The following is a 24,863-nucleotide window of genomic DNA, read 5'->3' on the forward strand; positions in this document are numbered from 1 at the left end:
CAGGTAGACGTGGGCAGACAGACGTATTCAATAATTTGAAATAAGAACACGTATTTCTTTATAAACGCATTCTGTTTAGTTTTGTTTTTGTAAGCGGTCGTCGCTGGATGCGGGCCTTTCATCCGGGCCCTCCACACAATACTGCCACTCAAAAACTGTTCATTGTATTTTAATTTGACCTTTTCGGCGATAATTTATGGGAATCTTTTTTTCTTGATGGAACGTTTACTCAGTCTATTATCGTCAGATTTTTTTGTGATCAATTTAAAAGTGGATGCTATCGAATTTAGGGACTATTTCAAAACATTGTAGTTGAGGGAAGTGATTCGGTAACTGTCATGTATTCTTGTTTTTTCACACCCACTAGCTTATACGACCCTACGTTAGTTGAAAAACAGCCGATGATGTATTTATAGGTAATAGATATAGGTAATTAATTGGAAAGTTATTACAAAAATAATTATCAAATGTTAATTTGACTTTAAATTGTCAATTAGTTCGATATTGTATTTCAGATTGTTTGATATCGGACTGTATAATTGCGGTTTACCGTTATATTTAATCTAGCGATAATTTTATTTGTATGCACATTCAATAATAGGTAGGAACTATGTTATTAAACATAATTGCCGATATAGAACTCAAATAGACAACCCATTAGCTGCGTCCTTCTCTGGACAAATTAGTATAAAAACAAATAAAAGCTATAATTAAAGCATGAAGTATAATTTATAAGTGAACATAAAATTAAAATGTCAAAAAAGTTAAAGAGGGGTATACACCTACGCGAGAGCCTCTCGGATAGAATGGGTAGGGCAGTTTTAGTAGGTGATAGAATCCCATAATAGGTATGCCTTGCTTATTGCTTATTGCAACCATTGGTGTAAACAGAGTTATTGACCACATAAGCACTATATGCAACGTATAATGGGGTATCTTTTTCGTATGTGTTATAATATATAAATACCAATGGTATTGCAACAATGTATGGTATTACCTATGACAGTGGCGTGAACTTCATACATGCGCAAAAGCACTGCTCACCCTAAAATTGATATATAACTCGTATAGGAGGAGATTTTGTGCCATTTTCCTGCCTTATTTGCATACCCTGGGAAGAAACCCAGTGCACGCCACTGACCTATGATGTGCATAGTCAGGTAAATGATATAAAATAATTATGGTACATCGATAAAACACCTCTTAGGGGGTAATGCAGAGCTGTTTTTTGCATGTCTGTGGACCATACTACAGAGTGCTCGCAACTGCAAATAAATGCAGTAAACATCGTATTTTAATGCAAATCCCTTATAACTATTGGAGGCTTTGTCATTGACATAATCGTGACATAATTTTAAATACACTGTGAAAGAGCATTTAAATAATTATAATGACACGCAGTTATTTATACAAAACAATGTACAAAGAGGAGAGCCGCCATGCATCATGCATGTCGCTCCGTTCCGCGTGCCTCTGGAACGGCTACCGATACTGACAATAGTTTTATTGTATAAAGCACTCAAGCGAATACGGCGGCCATTTGTAACGCGTTACTTTTTGTGAGCTTTGCACATTTTTTTCCTTGTTAAGTAATTCGTGACTGTATTCTGATTAATGTGGGTAGATAGTGCAGATACCATAGTGTTTATTGGTCTTATAAAAAGTTTACACAATGTTAACGCTTCGAGTAATTTACGTACAAATTGCTAGCGTTCACGATGTAATAAACTATGCACTTGCTGGATTATTTGCGGTTGCGGTGAGCGTTTCGTTATTAAGTGGGATCTCCCAATGCAGCTTGAGATTGTCGTGGACTCCACCGCGACCGCAGTCTATCTCATGCTCATCTCGGTGGTTGCATTCACTAAATTCCCGGGCACATTTTTCTCGAGCCCGATTGTCCGCAGCTCCATTTACAACGTCTACACGCCAGTTCCTTTTACGCTTTTATTTACGCTCCTTTTATTATTTTTAAAGTCCGTTTGTTCCTCGCGCGCCGGCGAGCGACGGTTATTTATTTTTTACCGCCTGCCCTCCCGGCGACCGTGTGTTGTTGTGTCCCTCGCTTTATTTTTATTTTCCTGCTTCTTATTATGGAGTTGTTTTTTATTTTTTACTTTATTATTAGGTGCTCGCGTGTTGTTTCTTTATTTTTATGTTAAGAGGCGCGCAGTCGGCGTTGTTATTTTTTTTCATTAATCGAGGCTCACACCGAATTATGGTCATTAAAGGATAATTTGTATTATGGTAATTTGGGATGCGTGTAATTTTTGTTTCGTGATAGTAAGTTTTTGTGTACAGCTTGGGATTGATGACTTGTGTATTCTCTTGAATTTCGTGGTGCAAAAACATTTGAAGAAACTTGTTTATTTCTTGATGGAAATTAGTTTCGATGCAATCACGTACATTTACTTTTATAGCTCGTTCTTTAGAAATGTAGAGAACTACTTGCCCAACTGTTTGGATTTTTTCTTGTTTAAAATTTGAACTAATTATTTATTTGTTTCAGGGTCCACCGCAGCCCGGACAACCTATCAAATTCACGGTGGGCGAATCCTGTGATCGAATAAAGGAGGAATTTAATTTTCTTCAGGCCCAATATCATAAGTAAGTTAACCTTTTTGATTAAACTAACGCCTAGTTCTTATATAATAGATTTCCAAGCAAAAGCTTGTTTAAACCTGTAATTATAAAATCCATAGTCCAAAATAAACTTCTTCAAAACGAGACAGGTATTTCAGTCCATTTTACGCTGACAAAGTAGAATCGATACTCAAGAAAACATGTGCAATCTTGTACAAAGGGGTAGCCAAGGCATAGGAGATAAAGTAAGTTAGGAGCAGCCTTTAAGCCTCACGTCAAAAGATTATATAACATTACATTCGTCCGCTTTAAGTAATATTCCTAGGAATCTAAAGCATCTAGTTATAAATAGCACCTATGAAGAGAATGATTGTTATCTGTAACTACATAAATGAGTTAACCTTTTTTATCGCTGAATCTCTGTTTGAAACTTTATTGACGTATAAAGGTACTTGGCTAAGGTATACAAACAAAAATCCCCCAGACAAAAATACCAAACATTAGTGAGAACTTGAAAAAAAGATATAAAAGTAAATCAGCTAAAAAGGGCTCAACCGGGATTTCGCCCGTCGCCGAGTATCAGTTGAATCATCCCCTATTTGCCCCTTTGTCGACTAAGTAGTCCTTTTTTACATCGATTTTGTGACCCTTCGGTAACTTAAAATATCTGTCGGGCACACAGGTAAAAACAAGAATTTACGCTCCCTTTTTTTATACGCCACATGTTGCGATAAAGATAAAATTCATTCAGCCTTAGTTATTGAGTGTAACGAAGTAATATTTTTCTCATAAAATACTCATATAGCAGGTTTTATTCATTTATTTATTTAATGTAAGTATTTATCTCTTGTTCTTGTAGGTTTTTTATGTAAAATATAAAATATCTGCTTGTCAATTTTGAAAGAACGAAATTATGAAAATTAAGCTTAATTTGCTATACTCCGCGAAAAGCAGGAGAATCTGTATGGTGTGATTTATTAATTCTTCAATCCTTAAACTCCACACCAAACAGATCTTCGGCAAAATTTACCCTCTATACCCGGTTCGCACCAAAACCGGAGCATCCTCAGGAGATGTTGACTTTGTCTTAGTCCACACGGTATTATTTTGTCATACAACGTGACCAATCAGTGTCTCCTATTCATGTAGTTATGTGAATCAGGGAACAATGAAATAAGTTGGTATCTGTAAGGGATAGCGACCTACCTCGACTTCGTCCGTGTACTAATTCTGATTAGTTCTGATAATACAAACGTCTGCAATCCCGCACAATATACCCACCTAGTCGGGTCGTTCGCCTGCCTTAAAAATTAGCCTATCCAATTCCAAGCGAGAATTTTGAAATCGGACTAATCTCCTGAGTTTTATTCCTTTATTTAACTTAAAAAACGTGGGACGTGCATATAATTGTTCATCCCGTTTAAACCTGCTAAGGGTAGAATATTTAGAAAATGTATATATAGCCTATAGTCTTCCTCAAAAATAAGGCTATCCAAACATCATCATAACATTCTAGATTTGGAAATCTTATTGAAAAAACAACTTTTCGGCTATTATTAATAAAATGCGGTATTGTGGCACTGAATAAGACTTACCTACGTGTTATCTCGTGACGGTTCACTTATCAGAACTTTATTCGTACCTTTTGTACATAGAGAGGCGTGCACACGTGATACACACTGATGACAAGTAAGCGCATCACGTTGGTCTTGTGTGCACGGCTTTAAATGAATGAGCTCCATAAGCTGATATATCTTGCTACTGACGCATCACGACACGACACGATTAACTTTACAAGGAGTTCAAGTTACGCGGCGCGGCGTTCCGGTAAATTCACTAGCAAAATAATATTTAAAAAAGTACCTAGGTACTTTAGTCAATGTGCAGTTTTAAAACTTTTTAACACTGTTGTAATCTTTAACCATTTTATATATTGACCCAGAGATATTTAACATCGCATGAGCCTAAGAACTGGCTTAGGAAGCACGCCTATATGACGATAAAATTGTCACCGTGTCTATAGTTACATCTATTACGCATAAGTGCTAAATATAAACACCTATTTTAACATATTATTATTGAACAATTTTTAAAACTGTATCTAACTCACTAATGTATAGTAGTACATACCTATACAAAGTAGATATGCCTAACTGAAGAATTCGCGTCTGCTTCGTGTTCATGAATTTTATATGGAATAATTAAAGTAGAACAGTAAATCACTGATAAACCCGTTACAAGTTTGACCCAGTGCCGGCGATATCAGCAATAAAATAAGGAAAATAAGCTATTAAATTATTTTGTTATACAACGCGTTTATCTTGTTTAAAGAGAGCTCATTAAATAAAGTTGTACACTTAGTATGTTTATTTATTGACTCGTTTTCGTATCCTAGAGGGCGGAAACCCTTCTAATACAGTTGCCAACGTACTAGCGGTTGTACACCATTTCGAAATTTTCCCATGAAATAAAGCAATGTTCTCGCTAATTTCTAAAACACAAGTTCTAAACAAATAATGTTGATTTATATAAAAAATAGGATGCCAATATAATCTTCAGGGGGTTACCAGCCCTCAGCCGCCTATGACATCGAAGACATATTTAGCGAATTTCAAGTAGTAGAAGTAGTAATAAAACTTTCTTTTAAATTTAGATTGCTCCACCTTTAGGAGTTGAATTTCAAACTGGTATTTTAGTATTTGAATCCTTTTGTACGTTGGTACGATATCATATTCGCAACTTAAAAAAATCACTTTCATACAATCTTAAAAGACACATTAATTAATCCCCATCGCGTCAAAAATAGCTTCTTAGCTAAAAACAATACGTAAAATATTCGAGAACAAAATTCGACACATTCGAAACCTTATGAATATTCATTAGGTATTTAAACAAATAAATTCCTAAAGCTGTCATGTTATTTAAATTCCTTACTACAATTGGAAAAAATGCTGACATTATAAAATTCCCAACTGCAATGGAACAGTTACATTCGTTTTAGTTTCCAACTATCCTGTACAGGTAACTAGATAATAAAACATATTTTTTATAAACAAAAAGTTTTCACTGTCGTTGTCTATTGTTTCAGTTTAAAATTAGAATGCGAGAAACTGGCTAGTGAAAAAATTGAAATACAAAGGCATTACGTTATGGTGAGTAAAATGGATTTCTTTTATATTTTTAAATAATAATCTGGATAACTCCAACGACATTGATTTTGTCTAGATGTAGTACACGTAATCGCGTGTAAACTTATGTACCTACAATATTTTAATGAATAATATTTTTAAAGCATTTAGGTAGTGAGTAAATCTTCGAGAAAAATATTTCCTAATCATTAAAAATGTTTAAAATTTTGTAAGGTGTGTAGTAAAGTTTAAAAGTTTTTTAATGAGGTGGGCATCCATCTTTATTTAATACAATCATACTCGAGTATGGCATTACAGAATAGTGTTGTAGTGTTATAAAAGGTGCTTGTTTCGACCGGTTGATAGATGATTATCGTTTAATGTGTTCGTACAATCAATAAAGCGTATCTTTTGTCCGACGCCCGCATATCAACAATCGCCCATTGAACAGGCGGACCATTTGCCCCCAGTTATTTACAGATAATCGTTGACGTGAATGTACGCGTCGAGAAACACGCCCACGAGTGGTTATAGCGCTCAAAGCTACGTGTGTATATTCAGGCTTTGATCTATGAAGCGTACTTTAACATTTGACATTTCACAGTCAAAGTTAGTGTTAAAACGAGACAGATTTACGACGGGGACACATACATTTGCTGGTATTAACTGTTCTTTTAATTCTGTGCAAAGTTAAAGTGCACTCAAGATATCAGCCTTCCTCGAAATGAGCAAATATTTGTCAATCAAACAATCAAAATCAAACCTCCTTATGAAAAATGTATTATTTCACAGAATATTTAATATAAGTTATCGTTAAGTGGCAACTATTGTTGTGGCTCTTTGACTGCTTACCACCAAAAATGGACGTGGATTTACAGCAAGCATGCATATTAAATCTCATCACTACATATTTGTTTTAACTGCCATGTGTCCTAGGTAACGTTTAAGTAACTTGCAATAAACGTAATCAAGGTTATTTTTTTAGACTGACAATTATCGCGATTGAATTGGCGAAATTGCAGCTAGAAAACTTAGGTACACACTCTACAGCTTCACAAAGTTCAGGTAGAATTGCGGTTAATGCATATTCTGACAAAGTATAATCGCAGATTAGATAAAGAAAACACATCATTGATTACACATTTCGATTTTATATTTCATTGTCCATACATATATATTAAAGATCCAATGGTCTAGTACTTTTCGTACAGGGGAAGTGCTGTATAGCCTCTCCTCTGCGTAGAAGCCACATTGCTCTCTGGCCTATGTGCGTGATAAGTGTACCGGCTGTTTTGATCAATTGGGTACAGTAATTACAAACCTTGTATATCATTACGCAAACATAAATGCTTGCGATAGGAGTAGTTACCCGCAAGTAATAATTTACTAAGTGAGTATAAACTTACGACATTACTTCTAGAGTTCTTGACAATATCGAGCCATTAAGTTTTATTATAAATATTACGAAGACGTTTTAGATTGTATTTAGTATTATTTTGGTAACTAGATTATCTAAGGTTATTTTCGTTTTTAAATATTTTTAAAAATACAATATATTTAAATGTTGATACTTAAAGTAGATATGTATGTTTCAAGATTAATTAAAAATCCACTTAAATAAAATATTAAAATAGAGATATATCCTTAGCATAAAATTTCAATTTAACAGCCCAGTAAAATTAGTTTTTTGTCGGTTACGCTAAGTCGGCGGTAATAACTCGAAATAGTTTGCAATGTAATCTATTCAAGAACTGTAATAGTTTAACAGCGCGCACTACGAACCTATACGACAAAACAAGAGTACTGAGGTCATTAGGTAAACAATTCTTGGACCGCTCGGACTCCCAGGTGGAATTGCACCTTTTCTATAATAAATCAATAACTACATGGACGCTAAAACAACCTAATTGCAGTACAAAATTTTGCACACAAAAAATAAAACATTTGTCGATAACACGGGAAAATATGCCAGTGTCGTTCGTTATTAACCAATTCCGCGCGATGACGTACAAAAAAAATAAAGTGGCAACATTTTTCAGGCGACCGAATAGATATTTGGCAGTCCCTAATCCCCTCGTGCTCGTTCCGGCCCGATATGAATCACGATTAAGTGTTGCCAAATCGCCTGCAATTTATTTTAATACGCTCTAGAGGAAATTTTCGCGAGCGGTTTTTGTCGCGCTCGTATTGCAAAAGTGACACAACTAGGAAATAATACTTTTTAGATTAGGAAGATAATACTGTTTCTCACGTAAATAAGAATATTTAGTTAGGAGTTGGGAGTTTTCCTTTTAATTTTACTGAGTAGGTAGGTAGGTACCTAGGTACCTAGGTAATTGTATTGTGCTTTGGGAAACATAGTATAGTAAAAGTACTGGAAAGAAATTAAACTAGAAATTGTTATGGAGTGGGACTGTCATTCGTATTCAAAACTCTGAGAAATAACAAGATATTTATACCCATACTGAAAATAAAAAATAGCCTTTTTGTAAGTTTTAATAGAATCTAAAACATGCTTTTACACAGTACACAATTATATCTATTTTTTTTAGTATGTACATATTAGGTATCCTCGAAGCGATCACGAATGCCTAACGTCCGTTTTCTATACTAAATCAATCTGTCATCTGTTGATAAGTTGGTTAGCAAAATTGTTATTTGTTAAAAATTGTATTTATATTTATAGGCAATAACAACGTTTCCAAGTAATTAATTTATAGATTACGGATAGATTGAATATAGAAAATTGACACTTCATAACAAACATTTGCTGTGTACGTTCGGAATGGAGTCGTAACTAATAAAAGCAAACGATTGACCATGGTTGTCACACTACCTTAACTTATTTTCGTATTTCATATGTGAACTAATATCTAACATTACTTTAAACAGGTCTTGTCAGCTGTTGCTATAAATTAAATAAGAATTTCGTAGGTGTATATTTTTGAGTTGCACCACTTTTGCAACATGTGTGCGGGTAGTCGGAAACACTTCTGGCTGCGGTCCAGAGCCATTGCGGATGTTTAGTCACTCGCCTCAAATGATTTGAGGAAGCTAATGGCTGCCAAGAGCTTTCTATGTCGAGTTACATTGTTCCGACCGCCTAATGTAATTGATCCGATTAATTTGTATATTTATGTTTCAGTACTATGAAATGTCATACGGCCTCAATGTGGAAATGCACAAACAGGTATGTAAAAGCTTTACATTTAAAATATTAGTGTATAAAAATCGCACGGTCTTACTTGGCCGGCTTGAAGTTGGCACTTGGAAACGTATATATCTCTTAAGATGTACAATATCACCATTGAAATACCTACTAAGTACTATATTCGACTACTACTGCAGACTTGTTTCAATCCAGCCAACTAAGGTCGCACGTATCTAATCTTAACTGATTGCCTTTTTTATTCTTACAAAGATGTAATAACACAAATCTCGAAACTACAGTTACAGGTTAAAAGGAGGATGATAATTTTCATATTGTTTCTTGTTAAAAAGGATCACGATTAAAAAGCATTACTATCAATTATGTTTTAAAATTTGTGTACAAACGTGACTAAAAAGACAATGCGATTATAACTAAATTTGTGGTATTATCTTTCGTATTGCGTACTTTAGCCAACATTGGAATAATATCAGCATCAGAAAGCATTGCGTCACATGGTCGCTATCATTTTACGACAATTGACCTGCTGAATTAGCATCAATTGGACCTAATGAATACCTAACTATAAATACGTTTTAAGTCTTACAAATTAGCGTAAATACTGTCGCAACTCTTTAACTTGCCGCAGTATTCTTCTTGTGGCAGTCATCTTATCTCAAATCAAATACACTTTATTGTACACCAAATACAAAGCATTTAAAAAAATACACAATTAAAATCAAGAAGAAAAGGTATAAATAAGGAAGTAATAGGCGGCCACGCACACAATAGTCAAATTGAGTACATGAAGTTAAGAAGAAGGGTTAGGGTGTACACAAAGTAATACTTAAAAAATAAACATAAATTAGTAAAATAAATAATCATAATACTTAAATCATATACGTACAAATGAAACTAATATAGGATAAATTGTTTTTATATAAGTAGGTAAATATAATGAATACCAACGATTTATATCGAGTCGTATGATTAACTACTGATTGCTAGATACTATAGCTATATAGACGACAAGATAGCCGGAAGATATGGTAGATACGAAAAAAACTAATTCAGTAGTATTTATTAGTCATAATATATTTTGGAAGTTAATAATAAAGTAATAATAAAGGTTGAATAATGCCCATTTTTTATTCTTATACCGAAATACATCTTCTTGTCTAACTTTAAACAATAATCATTTAAATATTCTATTTCTATACTCGTCTCGTTTCGGTGGTTGGAAAATTTATTTATTAGTTGTGTTTAAAAAATAAGATAGAAACTCGCGTTACTTGGCTCATTTTTTTTAACAACTTATAGTTAGCCCTCGACTGAAATATCATCTGATGGCATGCAGTCTTAAGATGGTAGCGGGCTAACCTGTTAGAGGTATGAGAGTTATAAACACTAACCATATATATGGTTTCTACACGGCATCGTAGTGGAACGATAAATAGCTTAGCGGCACGTATTTGTTGATAGGGTGGTAACTACCCACGGCCCAAGTCTACCACCATTCACCAGACAAGACCCGAACCAGAGACCTCCCACTTATAAGATAGCGCTCACCACTGCGCCAGGATCATCATTTTACAATGAACATATAAGCTTAGGTTACTTACTTTTATTTTAAACTTTATACAAGAAAACGTGCTGCTGATTGACAGTAAGAAGCGAATACATATTTTTTCACATTCTATTATTGTAGCTGTATTTAGAACAACTGAGAATAATACGTATCTAGGTGAAAAATAGCGATATTTTATTAGCCGTAGTGCAAAGTGGCGCGAGGGAAAAATGAACACTGTAAAATGGCGTATAAAAAAAACGAAGTGTTATTGCGCTTCGCTCGTTTGGTGGATAAACGTTGTTTGACAGCGCACCCGCAACGCTAGGGGGCAGGGAGGTAGACCAGGGCACCCTCCAAGTATGGTCAAGTTGCGATTTGTTTACACTTGGCTGTTTTAATAATGACCTTTTTTGTTTAAGTATAGCGAAGTGTTGCTTTGAAATTGACTATACTTAATTTATCCCACATTGAGGCAGTTTTGAGACATTTCATAGTTATCACACGTCACACTTTACGTCCCCTTCCAGGTCTACGTCTTCGTCTACTACGTCTTCTTCCAGGTCAGACATTTGAAAGGTGCTGTCCTGTCCTGACCTTTCAAATGTCTGACCTGGAAACCCTGGAAACCCTGCGTATTCAGGCTTTACGTCCCGTTTCTTTATAAGGCCTCAATATATGAATGAAAAGTAGTTGGAGTCTTTCCTCTTAACTACGTCTAATTAAACGCTCTTACAATTTAAGCTTCAATAGCTATACGGTTCATAGTCCTAAGATTCAAATCCCTCCTGTTGGACTATACTAGCACAAGCTTCAGGCTAAATTTGTGGGGAAGGCGATTCTTGAGTCGTACCTTTATCAACTAACCAGCTGCTGCCAGAGATATTTTTTTATTACTCATAAATCCCGAGGGAGCTGTAAATTTTTCCGAGATAAAAAATAGCCTATTTGTCAATCCAGGGTATAATAATCTATCTGCATTCCAAATGTAGGTTTAGTAGTTTTTACGTGAAAGAGTAACATATAATATTATTAAGATTAGGCTATTATGTCCAAGGGGAATCATTGTTGTTGTATTGAAAAAGAAGTTATTGGGCTCGGCTCGTTTCTTGTAACCGGTGTTTGACAGAGCCCCCGCAGCGAGGGGGGGATAAGTTCTGGGTGGCAAGGCCTGGGGACGTGAAAGTATTGTCCATTTTGTTTACATTTCGCTTTTTAATTTATAGCCGTTCTTTGTGTACAGTTATTGTTTAGAATTTTGCGATAACTATTATAGATTATTATGTCAGTTAAAGTTGTTGTTCTACCCACTACCCAATTTAAAGTACTGGATTTTTTTATGGAGCCTTAAAAATTAACTATATTAATATTATATACTTAAACAGTTAGGTTTTTTTTTAGGTATAAAGATGGTACCTATAAATAACAAAACAAAATTATGGCTTAAATATAATGCAACTTGTCTTTTAAATTTTGGTTTAACTTTGAATTGACTTATTATGATAGCCTACTTTATTATTTCAAATAAACGGATTATTATGAAATTTCATCCGCCCAACTAAAATGTGGCGAATGCGCAAACTACTATTATTTACGGTAATAACTTTACCCTTTATTCGAAGCAATATTGAAACCCTGATGATTGGGGTAGCTTAGGTAGTTCGGTTCCCCTAATGTGTGCGATTGAAACTTCGATAATATATCTAATAGTTAGTGACGCTTAGTGACTCTGATTATTTGAGGAAGCTTATGGGGTTATCGAATTTAAAGACCAAAATAACGACATTCCAAATATAAAATTTGATGATGATGATCATTTGTTTTAATAACAAACAAACCTTCCATTAAAATAGCTGTTGGGTATCTGTAACAGGTGTAAAGAAAATTTCAGTTTCTTGACCAATAGGTACATATTAGCTTATGCCTGCAATCAAACCTGGCAGGCAAATCTTTTAAGGGTAAGGTAGTTAAATTGAATCTATTACCCAAATAGGTTTCTACGCGGCATCGTATCGACACCATATATCGCTTGGTAATTTGCCACGGCCGAAGGCACCACCAGACAATAAATTGATACAACTATATTATACATATTAAAAGAATACAGTCTAAGTAGTGACACATTTTAGTTAAAAACTCTCCTAGCAAAATTTTAATAATGCTCCAAAATTACTTTTTGAACCTTCACAAAAGATTTTAACAACCCTAATAGCTGATACTAACTCCAATTCACGTATATAATCTTCAATAGTGTACTCGACAGCCCTAACCGCAGGGCATCAATAGCTATGGTAACGAATAGTTATTACTTTTGCGCAGGGGTTACTTGCGAGGGGTTGGTGGCAGGGGGTTCTTTGGTAATCTGTTGATTTTGCGCCCAGACCCCACCGTCAGATGCCATGCACAATCCCCTATTTTTATTAATAATAGCTTTACTTTAACATGTAATTTAAACGAAAACAAAATCAATTTACGACGGACCAGCGTCTCGTTTTCAGCAACAGTCTATTGATAAGCTACAATTCCCACGTGCAAGGGTCTAACCAGACATATCAGTCAGGGATTTCCGGTCTCTGTGTTACAAGCACCGTTAAACCCGTCAGGGACATACCTTCTTATATCCAAAACCCTGTTTATCTTTTCAATCTCATCTTAAAAACGTCTTAAGACGATATTCTTAAATGTATTCATTTAATAGTACAATTTTGAAACAGTAGGTTTGCTTACCCGTATCAGAATTATCATATGACTGTGTTTAAGTTGGTGGTAGCTTAAAAATTGGCTGTAGAGTTTTTAAAAATAAACAGAGTAGGTATATCTGATTTCTAAAATGGTAAATATAGAGTACCTTTTTAAAAAATAACGCATTTGTGGTGCAGTGCGGCCACATCACTTTTTCCAAAATTATTAAGTAAGAATCTAAATATTCTCAAGCTAAGAAAATGTAGATCAGAAGCTAATTTTTTATAAACTTCAATGAAGCCAGGTTTCTCTCTTCCCACTAGACGATACCCGTACGTGAGAAGTAGTAACAACATGTCTAATTAATAGCCTAGAAATATAGTATCACAATATTAAAATGTTTATTTTAACGGTTGTTAAGTAATTTCAATGTTACATTTTAAATCCTTCTTTGTACACAAAACAGATAACAAAATGATAAGTTTCTTCATAAATGATTCAAAGTTGGAACGGCATGAAACTATGTTTGTTTAGGGTCTGGCAATCTAGCAACGAGGGTGATTTAGAAGGGTCGTATTGTTTGCCGCTGCGGCGGACAGATGGCTCCGTTGGCTCAATGCTTGAATGCGCTATTTAGCGTACTGCAGCGCTTCATTGTTATGGATTATTACATTAGCACTTAACACGCTCAGTCGAGCGGCAACCTGAATATACCCCTTTTACTATGTTAAGATTTAAATTGCGCGATAGTGTAAGAATAACAAGTGATATTTTAAAACTTTTTGTGCTTCACGCTTGTTTTTATCAGCGACGTTGCGTAACGGCTAACCGCTCAATAAGCGAGAGATTAATGTTTCGGAATGTTCAATTCGAAACATTGAAATGCGTTCTCGATCATGCCTACGTGTAACTTTATTAACAATCGCCCAAGGTCATCGCATTTTGTTAATGGCCAGTAGCACACATAATATTTTTAGCATCGGCGATGAGCGTTTTAACAATTGCTGCATAAGTTAGCTAATATCTGACATCCGAATGTTTGCGGCATATGTGTTTAGTCGCTGTAAGAAGTTTCTAATATCTGGAGTTTGTATGTATAGATAGAGTGGAGTGGATCTGGAGTTTGTACGGAGAGTTTGAACGCTACAGCAAGCTTCCGAAAAGCAAATAAATCGCCTGTCACCGATGCCAAAGTATAGTGTTCGTTGAGAAAATAATAAGAAAAAAGAATGTCAATACGGTCGAAATTGTTAGCGGTGATTGCGTCGTGACCGCGGCGCGTCAGCCGGCGTGACCGCGTCTAACGCGCGTTTTCCGCTCTTTCTAGCGACGACTAATTGCTTAGATTTCCTTTTGTTAGTCGCGGGGCCGGACCGAAGTCAGACCGTGCCGAATCGCACCTACTTACGTCGTGAATTGATTGTTTCGTCTTTGTGTGGCTGTATCGACACGGAGTGTTATTGTTCTGTTCCTCTAGCCATTATTCACGCTTGAACCGGCTTTACGTTGTCGATTATTATAATGATTTCCGTATACATATTTAATCGTGGGCCTTATAAGGAGCTTGTATTGTATTTAAATAATACATGCGCCTTTGATATAATTGTGCTCTAATAAATAAAACAAGAATGCCGGTTACGATTAGGTTCGAGTGCATATTGCAAAATTAATATATTTCGCGCTGATAGATCGCTTTGAATGGAAGTCAATAGTTGAAGAGCTATAAATTCATAACGCTGGAGTGATTTCATGAAGTGTCACGAGTGTCGACAGCGAAACAATAGGGTTGCGAGCGCAAGCTTCTCAACGCTCGACGGGATATCGATAAAATACTATGTCGTGTTTTACGAGCGGCGACACCCCTACACACTGCGCTTCAGTGCACACATTCTCCCATCCCCCGGTACTCGTTTGTTGTGAAATATCTGTGCCGCGTCGCCTCGTGAGCAACTTGCTGTATTGGAAACAAACGTACCTACATAAACAATGTATCTATACCTAACTTTCTCTGAATTTTTCACTTGTCACACACAACTATGTTGAAACAATATAACCTACGTTATTTTATACTTTTATACAAACGCGACATAACAAAGTTATCTTATACTTACTTTTTATTAGAATTGTGAAAGTTTGTGAAGATTTTTGTAAGTGTGAATGCTTGTTACTTAATTGCGCATAAAATAAAAATCATCAGGATTACATCAAAAAGACAATGTGAGGCATATAGTAGGTAAGTTATTTCTGGATTAATAGTCGCATTTCTAATCTTTTACGTAGATATTAGGTACACCTTATTTAGGGTGCTTTATAAACATCCAATTACTTCTTTCAACATAATATCTAAGGTACAAACAATAAACATCATCATCAGCATTTTAGTTTTCTTTTACTGGCATCTGCTTTTTTTAAATAACTCGGTGGTTTTGCCATCTACTAGCCTTATGCCTGCCCTGGTGAAAAACCCTGTGGTGTGGTGCCAGGATAAAAACTATGAGCCGAAAATTATTATACCTATAGAAATGCAAGTGCTTAGCAACAGTTAATCAATAGGCGGACGATAAATTTGTGAAAGTACATTCGGGTTACTCAGAAAAAAATCAAGGGAAATATTGTCCTGCCGTCGTCGGCATAATTTAATAATTTACGGGTTATTGCGATTCCAACGGCCGAGTCCCCTAAGCGGGAATTATTCATATGCGGGGCGGAGGATTGTTTACCCTTGCATTAGGGTGAGCACACAGTTGATAAAAACATTGCACGTGCTCGATCCGCTTAGCTACTATTTATAATGAAACGGCCGGGGGCGCTGGCGACGCGACGCCCTAATCCTGTTTGTTTTACAATAGACCTATACGCCAACTTGGGTTATTAACTTTCAATTTTAGAAGTGATTGAGATAATGCCTATTATGTTGGTACTAACTAGGTATAGCTATGTAACAGAGAAGTGTGTGTATTGTGTATTGTGTGTGGCGTGCTTTAGATAGATGCACAAAAGCACTACCTGCTCTATTTATTTCTAATAATAAATGTACGTATAGAAGCGATGATAGCCTAGTGGTTAAGACTTCGGTTACAGTTTTGGGGGGCCGAGTTTGAACCCCGGTACACATCTCTTACTTATCAAAGTTATGTACGTTCTAAGCCATTGGGTATCAATGAAACCTGTGAAGAAAAGGAAACCTGCGTTCCTGAGAGTTCTCCATAATGGTTTCAAAGGCGTGTAAAGTCCACCAATCGACACTGGACCAGCGTGGCGGACTTTGGCCTTAACCCTTCTCATTTTGAAAAGAGTGAGTGCCCCGAAGTGGGCCTTTAATAGGTTGATAATGATGATGATTATAGAAGGAGGATTTTTCATGCATTTAAGACCTCGGATAAAATGGATTGTTTAGACTTTAGACCCTTGTTGAACTACTTTCTCTCGTCGTCTACTTTATATTTTATTGCTTTATGTTTATTCTAACGCCTATAGTTTTTATGTTTTGTATAGAGATTGAGATGGTTTATTTTTTTTATTCCGAAAAACACTAATGTTACACACAATCTTTGTTAACTCACATCAATAATAAAATTTATGATACCGAAATGATTATTATCTAGTATCATGCCGATATTGAAGCCAGACTTATTTTGTTATTATCTACAGTAGATACCTACGCAGAGGTGACATGGTGGTTTTAATAATAAGTATTTACAAATACTACTTAATTTGCGATAACGGTTTAAAAAAACAATCTCGTAACATTGTAAATTATTGCGAAACAGAAGCCAGTCTCTTTGGCGGAGAATTAAATAGGTTCTGTCTAGGAGTTAGCATGTTTAGCTGACTGGTCAAGAGGTGCTGGGTTCGATTCTCGGGACGGAAATAAGTAAGTATAGATTATTGAATAACTAGCTTTTGCCGCGGCCTTGCTCGCGTTATTGTAAAATGATAATTAATTTGGTCCTCCTTTTCTAAAAAATATATTTCAATCCTTTGGGATCAGAACTCTTTTACTGGATGAGAGGTCCTTTTCTGTACCCCTGACAACTTTTATTCAAAATTTTATGACGGATAGTGTCAAGGTTTGGTCGATTTATATAGGTATTTTTAATAGGCGTTCTTCATATAGGCACAAAAGTATTGCCTACCTACAATTTTGAAGTTATACTTCTTTTGGCGCGTTAGGAAAAAATGGTGAGAGTAAATTTTTACGATGCGTGCGCATTTAAAAACCGACACCATGAAATAAGCTATAGTAAACATTTTAGTTTTTCTAAAATTGGTTCGACAGTTGACTTTCGATAATTCAAACAATACCTTTTTCTATTGTTAGTGTTTTTTCTACAAACGTAGTCAAGGCGAATGATAAAAATTTTGAAAAGATTTTTATCTTGTTACGCCAAAGAAGTATAACTTCACTTCACTTCGTGTACATAAGTACACACACGTTTTTTTTTAAATAACTCTTATATGAGAATGATTTGTTCATTTTACGCGTAGCCTGACCAAGAATCTTGTGCACGCCAATGTATAGATTTGTTTCTCATATCGATATGACGCGGTAGAATGCTTTCCCCGCGCATTGTGCCGCACGGAACCGTGTCTATCAAATTATAGTGAGCGTTCACATAAAGGTAGTCGTTAAGGGTCCCGTATAATGGGCGCGCTATCGCAACATCTACAAGCGGTGCCGCGTTGCGCTGTGAATTGTCTAAATGAACGCAACAACTCACGAATGAGCGCTTCGTCGCGTCGCCCCTTCGCTTTAAAAGCGAAATTATCTCGCCATCTATAGAATGCGACGTTGTATTGAGGTAACCAGGTCGTTGTTAGATTTGAGACATTCTTTGATTATTGCAGTTATTACAAACTTCCGCAGCTAATATTAACCCCTGCTGGACCAACTGCCTCGGTTAGTGGTTCGCATGTTCAAATTCTAATTCAAATTTTGTTCCGGTTGCATAGCTGCACAGAAACTGCACTTATTTCGGGTTCAGTTCAGTTGTGTTCAGATTCTTAGTGCCTTTTCACGGTGACGATATCAAAGGCACAGTTCGCACTAACTTACTTGGTTGGGCTGAAGTTGGCTCGCCGTATTCCAATGGGACATGTGGAAATTACACTTACAACTATTATATTTCTAAAAACGGTATCTGCTCGTAATTTCATTCCGTCAACTTAGATGTACCATATTACTTGCATCGTTCAAAAAATTTTTTTTTATTGAAACACCTAAACTTACATTCCATTAGCAGTTTCCAAGCTATTGGGCAAATTGATAGGTGATGGCTAAGGCCGATGAATCACCACCACTCCGTGTAACTGAGACCTCCAAAAATTGCGCATTGATTGCGCGTGCAGTATAAAGAAACATCTATGTTCACGCAAACAAGTCCGGAATGCATAAACGCACGTAATAATGATCGCTTTGGTTAGTCCACTGTGAACGTGCATACCTAGACTATAAAGTTAAATGTCGCTATATTAAACTCAATGTCCTATAAAAAGCCGTTTAATCTTTGGCAACCCCAACCGTACGGCGCGGCAGATGGCGCTTGCAATAAAACCACTAAACGCGATATCGCTCGCTGCCCCGCGCTTTATTATTTGATAGGGGAGCCAAATTAAAGGATTTGCTGTAACCCCTCGCTGCGACCCTCGCTCACCGACAACAATCACCTCTGTATTAAGTCTAATTGTGTTTTCAAATTCGGACCCTATAATGACACCGGGGATGTGTGCCATGTGAAAAAACAGGGCGGGCCAACCTACTAGTCCCTCGGGCTTTATTTAACTCATTAATACAGCGTGCTGCCTGTTTAATTTGTAATACGGTTACAATGGCAATATTTGTAAAAGGAATCCAAATAAGCAATGGAAATTTTCATAATGGGTATGAATACCAAGAAAATACCATTCCATTATTCGAGTTGTTGACCTGCAATACAATTTGTTTAGGTTATATTAAGCAGAACTTGAGAAACATAACCTACTTTTGAACAATATAAAGTTGGTCTTAATCCATACTCATATTATAAATGCTAAAGTTACGATAGGTGGCGTTTGGCGATTGAGTACAATCACGCCTGAACGGCTGAACAGATTTGGATGAAAATTAGCACAGGGATAGATTATAGCCTGGAATACCAAGGCTACTTTTAAACCTAAAAAAATGCACGATTCCCGTGGGTTAGATTGATTTGTGTCTGTGTGTCACAGAGTAGGAAATCGACATATTTTTTTGCATAGAGGTAGTTCAGGGACTGAAAAATAACATGGCGTAGACAAAATTTCCGCGCGAACGAAGTCGCGGGCAACAACTTGTCCTATAAATTAATAAGAGACAATTCAGGTACTGTAGGTACCAGTTATTTGATTTTAATTAAGTAATGGATGTAGATGTTCGTATTTAATCTCTTGAAATTGTAAGCTTTGTAATATCTATAAAATGAACGATCATTCACTGTTAATCGCATTAGGTCGTATCATTGAGATTACACGCTCGCTATAAGCATAGGCTAAGAGTTAATACTTCGATATGTGTTACTATTAATAATATAAATGGGAAGGTTTTTTTTTCTAATTAACGATTCAAGCAAATTGCCCTATTGATGGTAAGAATGGTTGTCAACAATAAACAGGGCACGCAAGGAAGACTTACTTCAACGTGCCATGCGTCCATTAACCTGAGGCGTAGATTAAGCCTCATGTTCCTGTAATTACACCGGCAACCACGCCCTTAAGACTAGAACACAACATTGCCAAAATGCTGCTTTTCGGCCGAAATAACATGACGGTAGTGCTTCCCGCGCGAGCTCTGTCACAAAAAGCTCTACTACTAGACAAAAAGTACTAGCTCTCTTTTTTTTTTTTTTTTTTACAAAAGATTGACTTTTTGCAATAAAAGCATTAGGCAACCTTCAGACGTGCGAGAATAACGAGTGCCGATGTGGCCAAAAACGTTAGGAAGTATAATACAAATAACATATGTAAAATATATAAATATATGTATAATATATTTTTCTATTGCTATTTGTAAAAAAAAATGCACTATTATTATGTATTGAACCGAACGACATTGAGACGAAGTGCACAGGGGAACTCTCCCCACGGTAATTAAAAAATACCAACTCTTTTTTACTTACACAGCTAAACTGATCATGACGAAATTATGCATAGAGATAGCTTGAAGAATACTTTTTATCCGAGTTTGTAGAACAAAATAAAAAAAAAACTGAGTCGAAGTCGCGAGCTACAACTTGCTAGCAATATTTTCCTGAGAGACACACCATGTATAATTGCCGGGATTGTATTATCCGGGGAGCACACGTCGGACGTTATTCCAGTATTTATTCCCGCTTATTTACCGCCCCTAGCCGGCAGCGGCGACGCGAAACTAATTACACCGAATACGGCTTCCACTCCAAGCCCCGGCCGCCTTAATTGCACTGATTGAGACACGGATATTGATTTCGAAACAGTTCGCCTCGACGCCAGCTCCTTCGCCGCGGCCTGTGGTCGGGCGTGAAACGGCACTCATGAATAATGGACGCCTTGTTCGCTCCTTGACTCTTCATTTAAAACAGACGATTTCTATTCCACTCGTAAACCGCACGCCCGTGACTCACTCATTTACCATTCACCGTGATACTTCGTAAAAATGCAGCCCGAGCGGTGTAGGAATTTTAAGATCGTAGCCATCTAGCTTGCATGCTTAAACAGAATTTATGCGTAAAGCTACTGACACACATGCTCATAAATAAGCATGCTTTAAACTGGAATGCTCCACTAGCTGTACACATTTTCTGGCAATAAGCTTTTGCAGGACGCTCACTTGTCGCGGTCTGATTTAGATGATTTATTCCTTCTACAGAAGCATGTTTTACTGGCGGTTTACGAGCAAGCTTTGGTACTAATGAGTATTTTTACCAACTTAAAAAAAAGGACCTCCTCCTTTTTTTCTTAGTACTCATAGCGTATCCATAATTCAATCTTTTCTCACATGTTCAAAGCACACCCCTTCTACTACGCCTGAAGTAGAAATCTTATAAGTCAAAACATTTAATTATTACTTAAACTTAAACAAGAACAGTGTTTGCAAACACAACTCGTATCTTTAACAATGTTGAGAGGCTGAAAGGAAAAAGAACTGCCACTAAAAAGATGTTACCCACATAATCAATAAAATAAAACAGTAAAAGGTTTACAAATATGGTAAAATAAATCAAATTACACTCAATAGCAATTGCTAATTAATGGAATGCTTTCGGGCTAGTAATGAGCCAGTGTGTACGTAGCCTAAGACATAGTACCGATTCTTAATAAAGCACTCATAGTCATGGAGACGGTGTCATTAAACGGCATTTACATATAGTGAGAATGGTGTAACAGTTGTGCGGTGATGGGTCAGGGCAGTCTTTACAAATAGTGAAACAATTCAAAGTGGGGGAAGAGACGTGCAAATAAAGAGGGTGGCGGCTATTGACGGCTGGATCCCGCACAATCTGAGCGGTGTACTACAACACGCTTTTACACGGACGGGGGCGAAGTGTAATTACGATGAAAATAGAGTTTTAAATTCGATATAACAATGCCTTTATGTTCTTCATTGACGAGGGTGAAAATTTGTAAGTATAGTCATCGTATTAGATGCTATAATATTGTACTTATAGCTACAAACTTTTTAAAGAAAAGGATGTTTATTTATTTTAACAATTAGTATGGCTGTGGTATTTAGTATCTTAATTAAATACAATTAGAGTTTACTATATGCCTTAGAATTGTGATAGCCTAGTGGGTAGGACTTCAATTTCGGGCAAAGTCAATTCCCAGCACGCACCTCTATCTTTTCGAAGGTATGTGCGTTTTCAAGCAAATAAAATATCGTGACGAAACCTGCATGTTCTGCAAAATGTTCTTAAAGGTGTGTGGAGTCCACCAATCCGCACTGGGCCAGTGTGGTGGACTACGGCCTCCTCATTGTCGGAGACCAGTCAAAAATCATCAAATCAAACCATTACCGGCCCACTACAGGACTGTAGTGGGCCGGTAATGGTTTGATATGATGATGATGAGAGTTGACTAAGTTATCTAAGGCCCGTGTTAAACCAATATCGTGCTAAGAACAGGGCCCCAAGTCTGCTATTACAATTGTGTGTCAGTGATCGATCAGTGTTTATTATCAATTTTGTCAATTTTGGCATATTTGGTAGTCTGCTAACACAATGGTGTCATTATGGTGTCATTATGATTTTCCGATGGAAAACCACTGACACTTCAATGAACATTTGCTAGTCTGCTGCACAATGACAATTCAATGATCGCACGAATTGGTAGTCTGCTAATATTTTGACAGTTCTATTGATCATTGTGAGACAATTGAGACGCAATTCTGCAGTCATTGCCTTTTAGCAATATTATTGTTGATTACAATTCAATTGTGAAGTGTGAGATCATAATATTCAGATTAAGGTGGAATATTTTTAAGTTGGCTAAGACTATTGATGTTCTTCAATACCATTTGATTAAGCGTAACAGGCGCCGTCGAGCCCGCAGCTTGCTAAGAAACAATGTAGACTACTTTAGGATATTCCCGATGCGGAATTTATAAAAAAAGGAGTTGCTTGGGAAGCAGACTGTAATGAGTCAAGTGTGGGAGCTCGCTCCACTTAGGCATTCCCAAACCACGGTAAGAAAACAACTTTAATTTTCGTTGCTTTTTAATTAAGTATAGTACTCCATTCCCTAACTGTTATAATAGTAACTTTAATATTGAACTCATATTTTAATATTATGTGATATATCTAGCCAATAATCTTCAATTTATTTAACAATCTGTGACGCAGATTTAAATATATTGTGCCTGCAACCCAGGCTCTGCTCTTAACTCCAATGTGTGGCAGAGTCACCCACTCAGCCAACACTTAACTCCATTAAATGATAATGGGGCATGAGGTTTTTTTTAGGTATTACTTATTTTAGGTTTTTTTAATTAATTCCAATATAGATTTTTAATTGTCAAGGTTAATATTGGTTGGATTTTCAGGTGAGTTTTTCCTCTGTGGAAAACTATGATGACCACAACTTAAATACTATAGAGGGGAGATACACCACACTACTCTATGCATGAAACTTGTGACTGTATGCAATACAGTAGAGCGCTGTAAAAGTATATTGGAAGAATGTTTCAGGTAAAGTAAATAAAATGCTTTAGATAGCATGTTAGGGTCTCCTAGATTGAAAACTGTAATAAATCATGTACATAGTTTGATGGTCAAGTGTTTTATTTCCAAATATCTTTTTACGGTAATTGTTTAGAGCAAGTATGCATTATAATGCATACTTGCTCTAAACAATTGCACTGCTGGCAAGATTGCAGATGCATGTTGTGTTTGGCACAATATAAAAGCCACAACACAATTAAAGCAATTCTTCTGCAAGAGGCATTTAACTTTTGTGTGTTATTAAAATTATTTTTATAAATCTATGAGGAGACAAATAATACGAGTTAATAAAGATAAGACACTGAACAATGATTTTTATTTACAGTAATTTAGTTTACAAATGAATACATGTAAAAAATGAAGACTCTTCAGCTGGCTTCCAATAAAAGCAGGAGGATATAATTTCATTTTGAAATCCAAACCTTTATTGTTACCCTTTTTATATTCATTGCAAGAATTATTTATTTTATCTGATGAAGTTCCTTATAGATAGAGGACAGAATTCTTCAACAGATAACAGCAAATCACTTTGTTCGCAATTAGAGCCGAGTTGGAAAGCTCTATCTCATAAGGACTTGGTTCACAGAGACTTCAACTAGTAAACCAGGGTCTGCTTGAAGGTTGGGCACTGCAGCAGGCTCTTGTCAAAAGACTGTGGACAAAGGCATATATTATGAGTATATGTGTTCCAAGGGTTAAACATAGTGTTTTGTCCTATTAATCTATTGTTTTTAAATATTCTACAACAATTTTTTACTCTGTTACAGGGATGCTGGTCACAATTTGTGCAATACTTTAAATGGGTCCACAAGTTAATAAAAGATAAAAATTTTAAAAGAAAATAGAATGGAATGAAAACCTCCTAGCTTTAGTTTTAAGTTAAAAAATGTAGTTAGCACCACCATGATAAGTACAAGTTCATTAGCACCTGTGATAAGCGTACATGAATAAAGAATAAGAATTTTATTAAATTTTTGATTACTCCCCATATTTGTTTTTTTTAATTAAATTACCAGAGATACTGTTGGAAACACACCAATTTGATACCTACTTAGACTTCATATCATGCTTAAACAGTACAAGATTGCATTACTTACTTTCGCTCTTCAGTGGGAATTTATTTATAAAATTTGAGCGTAGGTACGCAACCCAATGTCGCTTCGCCTGGCAACGTCCGTTATTGGTACAGCTGCAGTGTCCAGGCTGATCTGTCTAACTCTCCAAAAGCAGCGACGAAGTTTGCTCGATGAGGAGCATTTTGTTTGTTTTGATTATAATTTATATATTTTCACTAGCACAAAATAACGTCAATGAAATTTAATGTCAATTCGACAGTTACAGATTAAAAATAATTATTTTTGACAAAATTTGGCACACAAAATATTTGTTTTTTGGGTTCCTTCGATTGTTTTACCAAATGTGATACAAAGTTCGTCTTTAGAACACAAATCAATAACATTTAAAAATATTTCTAATCAAAAATTCGCTTAATTGGACATTATTAATTAATGGTAGTTTTTTAATTTTACTTCTCAAACACAGTT

At 36.0% G+C, this 24,863-nt stretch overlaps 1 protein-coding gene across 2 annotated transcripts in view; it reads left to right on the plus strand.

The window, feature by feature from the left end:
• Positions 1-24,863, plus strand: part of LOC120632628 (protein groucho-like) — a 109,324-nt gene that overhangs the window by 5,163 nt on the left and 79,298 nt on the right. Inside the window, exons 2-4 of one of the 2 annotated variants that reach the window (XM_039902571.1) lie at positions 2,510-2,607; positions 5,672-5,735; positions 8,857-8,901. In XM_039902571.1, the coding sequence (XP_039758505.1) occupies positions 2,510-2,607; positions 5,672-5,735; positions 8,857-8,901 (207 nt within the window). The remainder of the gene's footprint in view (positions 1-2,509; positions 2,608-5,671; positions 5,736-8,856; positions 8,902-24,863) is intronic. The other variant, XM_039902572.1, reaches the window with a different exon arrangement.

Source organism: Pararge aegeria, chromosome 20 (genome assembly GCF_905163445.1).
Source record: "Pararge aegeria chromosome 20, ilParAegt1.1, whole genome shotgun sequence".
Lineage (NCBI taxonomy): Eukaryota > Metazoa > Arthropoda > Insecta > Lepidoptera > Nymphalidae > Pararge > Pararge aegeria.